Raw genomic sequence first — 15,703 nt, 5'->3', positions numbered from 1 at the left:
GAGGAAGAGAGAAAGCGGAAGCAAAAAGGAAGGTCTTGAGTTTCTTCTGGAACCAGAGTGGGTTCTGCTCAAGTTTGAGAGAGGCAGGAAGGCTGTTCCAGAGGGATGCTCCAGCCGAGGAGATAGATATGCCCCCAACTCTCTGCTTGGTGAAGCGTCTGACCCTCAGAGAGTTGGAGGTGGATGAGCAGAGAGCTCGGGAAGAAAGATGTTTTGGAAGAGAAAGTTGGAGGTAGAGCAGTCCCAGGCCCCAGAAAGCCTTTGGGACAATGTAGAAGGTCTTGGAGTTGATCCTTGCAGCCACGGGGAGCCAGTGAAGAGATTTCAGAGCTGGAGAGATGCGATCCCTGGGCTTGCTATATTGAGACTAGCTAGGAGAGAAAGTAAGCAAATGGCACAGACTGCAATACTATAGGGCCACTGTACTGACAATAGCTCTGATCAAGTTAGTGACAATTGTTTTGTGTGATATTTTCAGAAGGAAGAAATGTAAGCTTTTACATGCATAGACTACACCCTCATCCACGTTTCCCAAGAGACCAAGCCCTTTCAGTCAGTCAACAGAAGCTCAATCTAATTCGGATTTCTTTTTTTGTTTTTTGCTTTATATTTTATCAACACAAGCTTTTGGCCATTGGGTCCTTTCGTGCCACAACAGTTTCAGTATTAATAGAAGTGCTTATTAGCAGTTTTAAATAGTTGGGGGGCTTCAGCGTTTATCTGCTTTCCTCTTAATGTTCCCTTTGTGTGAAATAAAAGGCCTGGCATCACGTGCTTCTATTATGAGCCGCTGAAGCCCTGCAGATTGTGTGGATGTTAGGGGCAAAGGGATGGGGCTCTTGACTGAGAGCCTTCCCCATTTGCCTTCTGCTTGCAGGAACCTTGCTAACCTTAGCATTGTTTTGCAGTGCATGTCATTCAGTGAGTAGAAAATAGGCAGATGTTGGCACTCCACTTACCTCATAAGTTTGTATGGCAGACTCTTTTTTTGCAAGGGCTCTCAGAGTGGGCACATAATTCCTCCCTGGCGGTTCTGCTAAGCATCAGAATGTGTTAATCTACTCCTTTTTTATAAAGCAGGTTTTGCGCCAGTACACTATGGCGCCTGCTTTGGGAAAACCACTGCGTTCTTGAGGATTGCAAAGTAGGGCTAGATATGCTCACGGATGTGTAGTCAATCTTACATTTTCCCGGAAGTATTTTCATTCCTGTGACCAAATGGAAATGTAGAAAACCATCCATTAGAGATTGCACTTCGAGGGCGAGTATCAATTCCCTGAGCTGAAAGCAGTGTTTTCATAGATGGTTGAGATTAAGCCTTTGTTACCGGAATGTGAATCCAGTATCTGCTCAAATTTCTTTAAGGGTCTAGCAATTTTCAATTTTTCTTGCAAAAGGATCCATTTAAATTGCACATTTTGAAATGCTGCCATCTTCCTGATATTCAGTTTAACATCTCAATGTCTACAAATAGCCCTGAGCCCAAACCTGACCTGCTCTTTCCAGACCTGCCTCAAACCATGTTTGAAATCGTAATGCTTCCTCAATTTTCTCTGTAAAAGGCATTGCCCACGTATAACTGAGAGGGGAGGGCCAAAACATTAATTTCATTACAGATCCCTGATTTCTCCATATCTCCCACAATGTGCTCAAGGTTGGATGCTAGGATTGCTGACCTCTGGGACCACAACCGTTCACCTAGAATATTTCCTAGTACTGTCGACTTTTTGCTTTTGTCAGTCTTAAAGGGGTCTAGATGACGCTCAACTGTGTGCATATATGATTGTTTTCTACATTTGGGAAACAGTCTCGCCGCCCCTTGCCCCTGGTGGAAGAATTGGGTAATTATATGGAATCTTCCCACAGAAATCTCAGATGAACAGGTCTGTAACCTTTGACATTCTAGATTAGGGATCTCCAACCTTTATGTTGGCAAGTGCTACTTGTAGTTAATGGCCAATAGGCGAGATCTACTGTGTTGGTGATGTCCACGACCATGAGTATGAGAATTTGTATCAAGATTTTATGTCGGTTGATTTGCTCTTTATATAAAAAGGAATAACATATGCATTTACCATGTTATTAATAACTTCAAAAACATTTCGTTTTTTTGTATTAGTGGCTGTCTTTTAAATGTTTTTCAAGTTTATCAGACTGTAGGAAACCAATCAAGACATTTAATGTGAAGGCAGACACTGCATGCTATTCCCAATACTCAGTAATCTGGTGTGTAGCTTGAACCAGCAATAGCACTCACAGGCTCAGACAGGATCACAGTTTTGATTTCAGGAAGTTCATGTCTGAAAAATGCCTATCTCTGCAAATCTGCCATCACATTGGCTGATAGTGCAGATACCCTCCTTGCCATAGTGTTTGCACCGAACTGCACACCTGACATGGCAGACATACATTTAGTACAGTTTTTCACAACAGACTCAGCCACAGGAGTAACTGCGCCCTTCAAAATTGCACCATCTATAATTTGTTTTTCATCAAATAATTAGCAACTTTGGATGCCAAGGATGCTTCTGTAACAGCATTTGCATTGCAGCATTTAGTTAACCTACTTTTTAAGATTCGGCCCGCTTCCGTTATAATTTGTGTCTATTATGGAAAAGCAAATTGACAAGGGGGGTCCTGGGAGTCTCTCTGCCAGACATTAGTCCTGGTTACGAGAGACTTACCCAGAGTCTTTAGCTCACTATCTTTCACAGAGAAAAAAATATCCCAAACATATCAGTCTTTGTCCTGCCCTGGGGCAGTCCAGCACCGAAATGCTAGGCAATTCTCCTCTGAACAAGAGTACCAACAGCATCTCCAGACAAGTGTTTCAGTCTGGTTGGACCTCATCAGTAGGGAGGAGCTGTGCCTCTCTAAGAATAGTGAGCAAGGGGTCCACATCTGGATTCCCCTAGTAACTTAGGGTGAGACCCAAAGTTACTTGAATATGCAAATTGACAAGGGGGGTCCTGGGAGTCTCTCTGCCAGACATTAGTCCTGGTTACGAGAGACACTTTTGGTGAATGGCAATTTCGACAAAACTTTTTTTGCCGCTTTTTTTTACGCTTTTTTACCAAAAAAATATAGATGGTAATTTTGGGTAAGGTATATAGAAAGTGAGGGTGCAGGGGTTCTGCCACCGGTTTTTGTGGTAAAAAAAGCAATAAAATTGACCCACATGAATGTGCCGAAATTGGCATTCGCCATAAAAAAGGCAGAGAAAGTTTATTGATACGATTATTTGTGTCCACAGGTCAATCACAGCATGGCTGGGATTTGTAAGGGGGCCATGGTGATTGAATCGGGTTTACTGGTGAAAGGATGGTGATCCAGCACAGAGTGGCTCCTTTTGTGCCAATGTTTCCAAGTCTCCCCCCAAAAATATTGTGACTGATGATGCTGATAGCAGTCTAGTAGAGTGAGTGTGCGCTCAGAATTCTCATTCGTCTTGTTCTTTTATGTGTCCCGAATAGAGCACAGAGTAGTTTTGCGCACAGGCACATTTACTCGAGCATTGTCCAACATACGGCTTGGCGGGCCACATAAAATGGCTTGGCGGGCCGCATTGTGGCCCGCGGGCCGTACGTTGGACAACCTTGACCTAGAGGATAAGAAGCAAGCCAAGAGTACTTCCCATATGGTGCCACCATTAATGGGCGACGAAGAGAAAGGGGAGAGGACATAGGTCCTGGAGAGGGAATGGCAAAGAGGATGTCTGTGACAGTCTGCCTGGAAGAAGCACTGACGTAGGTGCCATCGATGGGCAGGCCTGGATTGGAGACCAGGAGATATTTTTTGAACTTTTTCCTTCCAGGCTTCGAGAGAGAGGTAGGATAGGTGGAGTAAATAGGAGAGATCGAGAGCACCAATGAGTGGGAGATCAGAGAGATGGAAAGGGCGAGAGAGCGAGACAGAGAAACTGAAATGCAGGCAGAACTACACAATGCACGACAAACTCACCAGGCGGTCTAGCGGCAAAACAGTTGCAGACAAGTCAGGTGCACGAAATGTCCCAGGTCGCCGAAAACAATCAGGTGCACGAAGCCACATAGGTTGCCAAATGGCAAACTTTGGCAGCAGCAGAGGAGGAAGGTATGCGACTCAGGTGGGATGAACCCTTCACCGTAATACAAGGAAAGTATCTTAAATCCCTAGTCACACAGCACTTCATGTAATTGCAATGTTATGGTAGCTTGAAGCATCTACTCTGGAACCGCCCAGACCTTCACTCAGCACGCTCTTCTATTCACCACAGTCATAGGCCATTTCTGCCACGTTCACTCTGCCTATGGCTCCCCATATAGACTAAGTTCCACACTACGGCTACCCACTCTTCACGCGTTTAGATTGCGTGTATGGCACTATATGGTTATATTGAAAATAGAGCAAAAAACATCTGTTTAAGGCTGAAATTATGCCCTTCACTCTCCAGTACTAACCGCACGTTCTATCTCTGGGTGACAAATAAGCTGAGTTAGAATAGGTCAAGATATGATTTGGACATATGTATGTGTTAAAATAATGCATGTTTTTTTACATGATACACTGGCATATCCACACCCCATCTAGCTCTCCCTCCAACTGTCCCTCCCAGAACACTCATCCAGAGCGATACTAACATTCCACACATACATTCCATGCATGCAAGTGTTCTAGCAGGCAGGATACTACACGTACACTTCTTTATGCACATTCTTCCTTTTTTACATTTTCTTCGCCCCAACCCTTGTTTAGTTCTGCATCATGTTGTAGTCAATGTTGCTAAAAAATGCGTTTTTTCTTTGTTTCTGACCCTTTTTAATTCTCTTCTTTCTTCCAAAGGTACTCGGACCCAGTACACCTCGTCCCAGTGACCACAATGCCCAGAAAGAGACGATGCTGAAATGCACTTGAAGGCATTGCGCCCTGCCCGACTGGCATGCTTGATGCCCTTGCTCCACTGCCTGGTCCTAGCCCTCTGCCTTCACTGTTCCCACATGTGTCCTGAGGGCTGCAACTGCTCGGCAGACAGCGGAGTGGTGCGGTGCACCCAACGAGAGCTGAAGGAGATCCCCCATGACATTCCTCTGGACACTCACCTGCTCTACTTGGACTCCAACCACATCACCAGCATCCCGGACGGTGCCTTCAGGGACCTATCCAAGTTGCGGGAGCTTGATCTCTCTAATAACATGATCAACAGCATATCGCCAGGTGCCTTTCGGGAGCTTGGCAACGACCTACGCCTCCTGGACCTGTCTAATAACCAGATTCAACAGTTAGGACATGAGACCTTTCGGGGGATGCGGGCCAAGACTCGGCTCTACAACAACCCATGGCACTGTGAGTGCTCGTTACAGGAGCTGATAGAGAACCTCAATCTGGATCCTGAGACAGCCAATGAAATTGTCTGCCACAGCGCTGATCAGGACGAGTACTCCGGCAAACCGTTCATCCGCCTGTTGAACTCTGGCATCAACTTCTGCAGCATCCATCAGAAGACCACCGACATAGCCATGCTAGTCACCATGTTCTGCTGGTTCGGTATGGTCATTGCCTATGTAGTCTACTATGTGCGACAGAACCAGGCAGAGGCCCGACGTCATATGGAGTACCTCAAATCTCTGCCCCTGCCCAAGAAAGCTTCTGCTGAGGGAGACACAGTCAGCACAGTTCTTTGACCTGCACCCCTTCTCCAGATTGCAAAAGAAGAGTTGATCCCTCCTCATATTCTGTGCTTGAGTTGACCAATATCTGGAGGCAGGCAGTGCAACTAAGGAACCGTTTTGGTCTTTCTTCCTGTTCTTGGAGACCTGGTGCCATTTTGTGAGCTGTTGTTTCATTTATGTGCTGACTGGAAAAATTTGATGGCTGTCGGGAGTGGTGTGTTTTGCCAGATTGACTCCGGGAGTTGGAGACTGGGCTGATTAATGGTGCCCTTTTTCCCAAATTTTAATTCTGGTATGCAGAATACATTTCTCTCAAACAGTATCTTAACCAAAAGGTTGATGGTCTGGAAGGGAACCCAAGGATGACAGAGATAACATGTACATCATTGCTCTGAAGCTGATGCCTTGATGGAGGCTTTAGAAGGTGGAAATATCCAATACATTTAGTGGAAGCAGGTTTTGGACTCTTAGTGATCCAAAGCAGTGTGCCCACAGGTCTAACTTGTGTTTTTTCTGTTTTCAGTCTGCGCCGTGGGCCAGTCAAAGGTATTTTATTTTGCATTGCTGCTAATAACTAAGCACATAGGTTTTCCATATAATGAGATGCATTCTTGCATCTCACCACAGACTATTTGTAGAAGAGGAGAATGAGGTGAATCAACACTGGTCATGGCATCCATGTCCATTGGTGAAATGTATGTAGTTTTGTTTACCCCGCCTGGTTGTGCAAGCCTGCCCCTTTTTGGATTGGAAAGTCCGAGCGGTCTCATAAAAGGCACTGACTTGCTTATCCCAAGATCACAAAGTGCAATGCAAGTCAAACTCTGACGCCTGCAACCTCCCACAGCTAAAGAAAATGGACCCAGGAGAAGGAAATCTTCCCGCCCAGGATATAGCTGGGCCTGATTATCTAAGACATGCTTCATGCTAAATCCCTGTTAGACGCTTTCGTACATGCTTTGTCCTGCTTAGTTGAAAGGTGGGGAACGCTCTGTGTTAGCCTTGAACAGAAAGAGGCCGCTCAAATTCCATGTCCTTAATGAAAAGATGTTCTTTGGATCTAGTGTTTGAAGTTGAAATCCACATGGACTGGACAAAACCAGAGTGCAGCCCTTATTCCCTGAAGAGTTCTGGCCTAAGTGTGCACTTTGTCCTGTCTGTAACTGCAGATGGGAGTTAGTAAGGGGAGTTCTAAATGTGCCACCCCCTTCGCATTCCGCTCTGGTGACGTCACGCTGGCCCATATATTAACCTGATATATCATCTAGTTTTTAACCATATTCTAATAATTTTCTGCAAGAAAATCCCGAATGACCATATGACCTATAAAGAAATTCCATCAACCAGAAAAAAAGGAAATCGGCACAGTATCCCCAAATGTAAGGCTGAGCCTGTAAGGTAGCAAGTGCTCATTTTCTTGACTAAAGTAAGTTGTCGCCTCTCTCCCTCATCTCTTTGTGCATTTATTAGACGTTGTGGAACGTTCACATTTCCAACCACTGAAGTTGTGCATCTGGGGTCTTCTTGCAGAGATTACCATTTCGTGGAAGATTTTGCAACCAGGAAAAAAATGTAGATGACCCGTTGGTCTTCCTGGTGCTGCCAATGTAAAACAAAAAGCAAATGCCACGGGGCCAGCATGAGGAAGAGTTACGGGGGCTCCAGAATGTGGGAAGACGAGTTTGAAATGATATTGCAGAAAAAGGGGCGCTATTTTGACACCAGTGCTGGAGTTAAGCTTGCTGTTAAACTTTTTCTCTTTGCTTGCTGCACTACCCTGCACCCTCTGAGATATGCGTACTTGCACATCCTGAATTTTCCTCAACATACCCTCTCACGCTGGGTGACAGTGCTGGATGTACCAACGTGCATCAGTCCAGTAATGTATATGTCCTTTCACCATCATAGTAGAGCACTTATATTTTTTGGGCACAAGTCCAAAAAAACTGCCATTGCCAGTTTCAAACATTATTGTCCTTTGGGAGGCGACACTCCTCCTTCCAAACACGTTGCCTTAACTGCTAGCCAAGACACCTGTCAAAGCTGTCCAACAAAAGGTTGCTTACTGCCACTGGTGAGTTGCTATGGCACAGTGGGCCCGCTTCCTGACCAAGATGCGTCCATGTCTACCGCTATCCCTGGAGAATTTGATTAATTGGTGGGTGCTGTTTAAAGCACCCTGCCACTCTTTACTCTGTTCTCCCTACTCCCCCGTTGGTGTGAAACATGCCGCAAAGCAGGCAGGGGTGGAGACCGCTCCTTCACAACTTACTGTGACTTAGCACTTTTCAGAGACCTGCCTGCATGCACACTTTTTTCAGCCTGCCAGAGAAACTTCCCTCTTTACATTAGCTACTGTTCAACCCAAGCTCCTTTTTTCCACTGACAGTAATTTCACTTTTTTAAAGGGATTTTTATTATTTATCCTCATTGGTAAATTAACTCAATTTTTTTAAATTTCGTTTTCAGTTGTGGTACTTGAAATTAAGTGTTTCGTGGGTTTTTTGTCACTCGTACTTCCAGTTACTGTTCTTCGAGACTCTTGCAACGTCTAGGCTGCCCAAAGGCATTCTAGAACATTCCTTGTCTTGCAAGAAGATTTTTAAAGGGTCCCTGGCACAAATGCTTGACTGGCTGTACTACCTCTGTTCCCTATGACTCACTATACCTCTATCCTTTACATCTGCCGCTCACTGCTAGATATTGCATTCTAAGCATATTGTTGCAGATTTTAGGTATTGATCCAGTCGTTGGCCCTGTGCCATGGACCTCTGGCTTCCAGGCTTAACCTATGACTTCCAGGCTCCAGCCAATGCCATTGATTACAGGTTTCAAGCTGTGCTTTTCTCTGGTTCGCCTCATCTCCTCTCACCACAATACTCTTTCTGGTACTTCCCCCTTGCTCCTCTCTTCCCTCACATGCCTCTGTTTCCTTCTCTCCTTTGCACCCCCTCTGCGCCTCTGAACTTTATTTTCCCTTTCCTCTCTTCCACTTTGCCTTATTCTCTCTCTCCTAGCAGTCTCACACCATTTGTCCTCTTAACCTTATCTTCCCACTCGAGCCTCTACTTCCTTTTCTCCGCCTCTCTGCTCCTCTGGTTTCCGTCGTCACCCCCACTTTCTCCTCCTTGATCTTCGCTACCTCCTTTTTCTTCTGCCTTCCTGTCTCTCTTTGCACAGGTCCTTCTCTCCCTCCTCTTTCTTGGGTTCCCTTGGTTATCCGGCCAAATCTTTTCCCTTCTCCAGCTCCTTCTCACCTCCTCAACGTGTCTTTATTTTTGGCTTCTCATCTTCCCCTCTCTAGCTGGCTCCACTCTCCTGTAGGGGTTCTCGTCACTCACCGTCTTCAGATGCCATTTAACATTTGCTTCAGGGTCTCCCATCTTAAAGGCTGGGCCCTAATCTGAATGGTCCCCGGGTGTGACATCTGGGAGTTCCCTGAACGTGGATTTGGATTGGGCTGTATGATTGACAGACCACCCCTCTGCCAGTCATCCTCCCAGCGACGCCCACCAACCTTTCCCGTCAACCTGCAGCTGCAAGCGTCAAGAGTGCCTTACTCCAGCCCCCATAGGCGCAACATGTTGGATGGGGGTGGTCCACTCACGACTGCTGCTTGATCCTTACACTGCAGCACATCAGCATTGGAACAGTGTGCGGCCCAACATGTCCTCTGCGCTCATCAGTCCAGTCGTAACTTCTCACCTCTGCACCCTGTCATGCAAATGGTGACCCTCTCACAGACTGCACCATCTGGGCGGGCTGGCCCGGCTGCTCCACGCTCACCGTGGACCCCACAGGAATGGCGCGGCCGCAGTTGCCCAGATGCAAGCAGGGTCTATACTTATAGGACATTTCTTCACCCGTTGACTGGTGAGACAGCCTGGACCGTTTTTTTAGCATGGGGCCCTATTACAATTCATATTTAGCAACACCTACCCGATAATTTGAGATTGGATAACTTCAGCAAAATCACAAATATTAAGTATAAAAACATACTACCGTTCTAATTAATGTTCAGTTTTAAAGCATTGCAAGATTGTCTGATAAACCTGTAATTTAGGGACATTTTAAATTATTTTGAATTCAAATATATTCATCCTTATTTGAATGCTTTCCTCGTTCATATTACGGGCATGGTACAGACAGTAGCACTTTATGCTTCCCTCAACAGTGCAACCTACTTTCAAACACATAGCAGGTGCAGCACAGGTAGCAGCAACACTCCGCACTTTCGTCACACAAAGACCAGCCACAGCAGCTGCAGCCTGGGCAACAACTGTCCAAACGTCTGTCACACCGAACAGGCTCAAAATCAGGTGGAGTTTCACCTTATACACACAAGAAATGTAGCCTGCAAAGCATCAGTGCAAGCTTTCTTCACATGCACAAAACTGTTAGAGCAGGCTCAGCAGTAGTGCAAACACCACTTGCATACATAACCGCTAAATCAGGGGGAAGGAAGACATACATTCCTGATTGCAGTATCCCATAGAATAGGCGCAGAAACTGCAGCAACAGTGTATGCTCATCCCACATAACCGACTAGCCACCCACCTGCCCATCCCTCCTTCCTACTCCCAAGATCGAAGCTTCATGGACTAAGAAAACTGATATATGATATGATAGGTTATTTATAACGTGCTTAATACCCAGAGGTGTCTAAGCACAGACCCGGGGATCGAAGCTCTGTTGCTCTGTGTTGTCTTGCTTCCAATGCGAGCACGTAGCCCCTGAGCTATCCTCCTGATACCGAATATAGCAGAATCAAGATAGTACCAGAGATCATCAGAAATACAAAACCGGTCTAACCTAAACGGACAGTAGCAGTGCTGCCTTACAATCAAAGCTTCATTGACTAAGAGAATTGATATAGTAGAGTCAAGATAGCACAAGGGATCATCAGAAATACAAAACCGGTCTAACCTAAACAGCTTCCTAGACTAAGAGAACTGTTATAGCAGAATCAAGATAGTACAAGGTATCATCAGAAATACAAAACCGGTCTAACATAAACAGATAGTAGCAGTGCCGTCTTTCCCCACACCAATCAAGCAAGTAGCTCTTTAATAGACAGATGCACTTGGGTTCTTTTATTCGTGAATGTGCACCTCGGGGGTTATACTTCATTACTTCGTTTATGCAAGACTTCCATACTACCCAACACATTTGAGTCCCTGTCATCCTCGAATGGCCACAAGAATTTAGGAAGCGAGGCCTATATTAGTTTATTAGGAAGACCAATGGACTATGTTACACACTTAATAACTCAATATTTTTTCAGATATCTATTTTGTTCTGCACTTTCGTTACTTTGTATTAATCTTAAATTATATGGGGTTTTTGAAGAACAGTACTTGCCTTTTTCTGCACGCTTTAGTGCACTTTGAGGGAGGGTAACATAAGAAGGTGACACACTTGCTTGGTGGATCATTTTATGGGAAAGCCTTCCTGTGGAGCATTTCATCAAAGCAGGGAGAAATGTCACTATGATGATTTGGGTGGTGAAGGTGGTCATAGGGGCTGATGAAAAGTGAGACATAGAAAGTAGAGACCTGCAAGGATTGTGATACATCTGGGCCACAAGAAATACAGAACAGATATGTCTTCGGGGCTTTCTGGAACTCCATGAAGTGTTCCTTCCTTGATTTTAGGTGTGGGGGATTGAATTCCGGAGTCGAGAGCCATGAGTGTTGGCTGATGTGCCCACGTTTTTTGTTTTCAACTTTGTTGATATTGAAGGTGTCTTGTTGCCAGGTAGAACCATGGACGTCAATTCACCAAAATGCCATGGGTTGCGGAAGTGACAGCACACCCCAGATGACATCACAATAAGTGATGTCATATGGCCTTTGATGAAATAACATCACATGACATTTAACCACAGTGTTATTACTTGAAGTGACTGACTGGTGTATAAGCTTACGTTTAAGAAAATACCAAACTGGTGCAAAAACAGACAAGGCATTTTAGAAACCAACCACATTTTAAGTAGGGTGCTGCCTTGACCTGTCAAGAAGGGGATCGTAGAGCTAGCAGAATCAACATAGGCCAGGGGCACTGCCATGCATATTCCACTACAGCCTCATATGGCCATTTACTGCCATACTTTACCATTTATAGCTGCACATGTAATGCGCTGCCATAATACAGTATGCCAAATGTAGCCTATGTTTGAGGCTGTCATTTTATGTCTTGTCTTAGTCTTAAGGCCTAGGTGCAGTCAAAATATATTGGCAACAGCTTTATATATCCACTTACTTCTGTCATATGCCAAGTGCATCCTTAAAAATCCAGTAATGCCATCCAATGACAGTTAATGCCTTAACACCTGGTATGGTCACCATATTTAATTGCTACCATTGTATGTGAAGTGCAGCCTCAAGTGCCCCATTAATGTGATTCAATGTTTTTTTTTATTATGCATGGTATAAGGTAACATGTGCAGCCTCACTTGTAATTGATTGCATCCTGTGCCAAGCTCAACCTAAAATGATCTGCTGGCACTCGATAGTTCCTAACATGCATGGTATGTTTACCATGGGTAATGTGCAGCCTCAAACTCTGCAGGAAATGACAATGAATGCCTCATGTAAATGGTATGTCAATGTAATGAGTCATTTGCAAGTTCATGCCCTGTTGCTGCTCATCAATGCCAACAAAATGACTTGTGCCATATTTACAATCAGAGGTCTGCACTCTGTTGCTAATCGGATGTTTTTGCCTATGGCTCCCATGCTCCCTCACCATTGAATATGCTGTATATGATCAGAGATATAGTCCAACACATCACAACATTAACAAAGCTTGCAAAATATATCATATACATGTACCGTATTCCAATACATTCATAACCCCCCGCTCCACTTCAGACATGCCACTATAAAATCAGATTTGCACATCTCAAGGAAGCAAAGATGCACTTTTTTTTTTAAGCGACACTAATTTAAAACGATGACATTATTCTGAGCCTACGCTTGGATTTATTAATGGTAAAACTTAGGCATTTATAATAAGATACTTCATATATTCTGGCACAATGAGGTCATATCATATAAAGTTCTTTATGGGGAGTTCAGTAGCTCTGACCAGATGAATGGACTCCTGCTTTATCCTCTGAAAGAATGTCCATGGCCTTCCGGTAATTGATGGGCTTTACGGCCCCCTAATCAGATTCTATGCAACATCTATATCGTTTGAGAGCGATATTCTTATTTTGTAACTACGTAGAGCTGCCATATGGCTCCTCGTGTCCTTTTGGGATCATACCATAAATATTTTGTCCAGGCATCATCTTTTTGGTTAAAAGGTACTCTGCTTTGATCCGAATAGTCTGCTGTGCCTCTCAGTGGGCCTGCCTATGACATTTACCCGAAACAGTTTGGAAGGAGCCAGAGCAGGATGATGGAAGAAAGTAGTGCATCATGGTGAGTATTACCCACCGACCTTGTTCTTCCTCCTATACAACTTCCACTCTGCTGTCCTTCCTAGGCTATGCTGTGCCCTCACTGTTCCATGATGCAAGTTCCACATTTTTGCAACTGAACGTGGATGGTTGGTCAAGCAGGCAGGATGTGCGGGGCCTTCTTCCTTCATTGAGGAACGTTTTCCACACCACCTCCTATCAATAGTCTAAACCACAACGTTGTTTGAAAGAACAGTTTTCACCCCAGTTTGCTGTGCACAACCAGTCGTGAAGGAGGAAGGGTTAAGGACATAGAGGGCCTCAATCGCCTGAATTAATTTTATTCTTTTACTTGGACGTGCAGGACATTTTCCAACCAGTTTAAGAGCTCAAAAGTGCAGAGTTATTGATAACAGCAGGCTTTTGGTGTTCCCATTAGCCTTTGCATCTTTTAACTTGTTCTTAACATTACCTTCACTACATTGAGTGCAACCCACCTCTCAAGATGAGAATGCACTATACTTCTGGAATATCTTTTTAAAATGACCATCTGTAGGAGAAACCAACCTTGGCTCCTGCTATCGTCCATTTCCTTGAAAGACATGGGTTCAGGTAGTAAGATTAGGCTGGCGTTCTGAAGCAACTTTGAAAGGTTTTTCCGCGGACACTGTTTTTTGCACTTTTTATCCCCTGCAAGAGTTGGTGTATCTGAGTGTTCGACCTGTCTGTACCATGCTAAGCCGTGCTGATGGAGCAAGCGTTGGCCTCACAAGGGATTTCTTTAGTTTATTTATTAATTATAAACTGACCGCCTAACTGTGATCTGGGCTACGAGTCCTGCCTACCCTTTACCTCACCATGAAGCCGTTTGAGCCACTTCTAGCAAGTCCCTGAAAGAAAGGGTAGCGCTGTATCCCAGTTTGTGACAATAGGAAGTTCTTTTTTTCTAGCCGTGGGTGGCATGTTCTGGGGGTGTTGGGGGGATCGCACATCATTTTCATCTATTAGTCCTATTCTAATGCACTTTGACAGCAGCTAGAATCATATTGGTACAATTTCAATGAATTATGTTAAATTATTCACCACAAATACATTTTCACCTGTGAAGTTCTTGCTAGAATTTCAGACATGCAGCACACTTAGAAAGCTTGCACATGGTTGCTGAACCATTGTGATGGTTATCCAGTCAGCAATGCTTTACAGTTACTTATGTACCTATTAACCAGGATGATTGACATGGTTGGTAATAAAGCCGACAACAGCTTTTCACAATATCGCCTGTTGCAGATAAACGCCTCAAGCATGCAAAGAATTATGGCGACAATGGGCATTTTGATGTCACCCAGTGCACAATGCTTTATTCTGAGTACTAAACAATTTCAATATTTTCTGAATAAAGGTTTATTTTTTACCCCGAAAAAATTACCAGGCTAAACATTCTACCTCATAAGTGCCTACCACGCTGAAGTGTGGCTACCATGGTGGTCATAAATCAAAGCATCATGCTAATTTTGTTTACATTAGTTTCCACTACTTCCTTGCCCTCGACAGTGAGAAGAAATACTAGCATTCACTCCTCTGCCATTGGTTGATCTGACCTGGTAGTATGGAAGCTTGATTGTACCGTCAGTCTGGCCAGAGTTGTTACAAATAAGGTCACATTTTTAGAGCTGCAAAATGGTGTACCTATATGCCTACATTCATTAGATCTCTATATGTAGTTATTTATTAATTACAATTTAGTTTACATAACTGCCATCCTTATCACCTCACCTGTTGGCTCAACTGGTTGCGTTTTACTCTGACACTTACGTTTGAAACACTGTGATTGCTCCAGTTGGCCGAGCCCTGGTGACAGGTCAGGTTGAACAAGGCATAGAGGGATATGTGTACTGTTGTCCTCTTCAACTCGCTTGCATTCCAAAAGTGAACAAGAACTACAACTCGAAGGTGATATTTTTAGAACTTCTGTAGACAACAATGTTAAACTTATTCTGAGTAAACAGAATATGCTGTAGTTTTAAATAAAACATTCTTCTAAGTATGCAGTCTAACGTGTCATTATTGAGAATTCGTATTGTTGTGGAATGGTAGTTTTAGCCATGCATGTTAGTTAAACGCTCCTTCAAATGGAAACTGAACTAGGTTAGGAAGCGGGGGGGATTCCCTGAAAGTACTGTAATCGGAGGCGTAGACCGGGTAGGGCCTGAGCAGGCAAGGCCCGGCCAGAATCTGTAAATTCCCACTCACCGGTGATGTGTGTGCATTTACAGACGTTAATGTCACTGCGGTGGGGCCAACTACATTAGCTTCAGGTCCCACTTGTTAGACAATCTGGGCTTCTCCTCTGACTAATAAGCCTTGGTGTTCGATTTTTCTCTTTTAATCTTCCCGTTTTTCTGTAATGATTACATCTCTTTATGTACGCTGTGCCTATGGTCTTACCTCCCTCTCCCAATTGTGTGTGAAGTTTCATTGGCCCATATTTCAATCCCATGTATAATTTGCTTTTTCTACAGCATGGAGTCTGGCATGGTTTCAGCCTGACGACAGGGAATCCTCGGTAAAGAAAAAATCAGTTTCATTTCTGAACTGTCTTTCTACTAATAACAAATCACTGGTCTCTGGGTCATACTGCCCCCAGCCATTA

The 15,703-nt window shown here is 44.3% G+C and overlaps 1 protein-coding gene across 1 annotated transcript in view; it reads left to right on the top strand.

The window, feature by feature from the left end:
* The window catches only part of LOC138582223 (leucine-rich repeat-containing protein 3-like), a 202,141-nt gene extending 187,044 nt beyond the window's left edge, over window positions 1-15,097 (top strand). The window contains exon 3 of the mRNA XM_069653322.1: window positions 4,822-15,097. Coding sequence (XP_069509423.1) covers window positions 4,884-5,660 — 777 coding nt within the window. The 5' untranslated portion in view covers window positions 4,822-4,883 and the 3' untranslated portion in view covers window positions 5,661-15,097. The remainder of the gene's footprint in view (window positions 1-4,821) is intronic.
* The last annotated feature ends 606 nt before the right edge of the window (window positions 15,098-15,703 follow it).

This window comes from Ambystoma mexicanum, chromosome 3q (genome assembly GCF_040938575.1).
Source record: "Ambystoma mexicanum isolate Mex_15411 chromosome 3q, UKY_AmexF1_1, whole genome shotgun sequence".
Lineage (NCBI taxonomy): Eukaryota > Metazoa > Chordata > Amphibia > Caudata > Ambystomatidae > Ambystoma > Ambystoma mexicanum.
The sequence above is the reverse complement of the archived record's forward strand: the minus strand, read 5'-3'. Positions and strand labels throughout refer to the sequence as shown.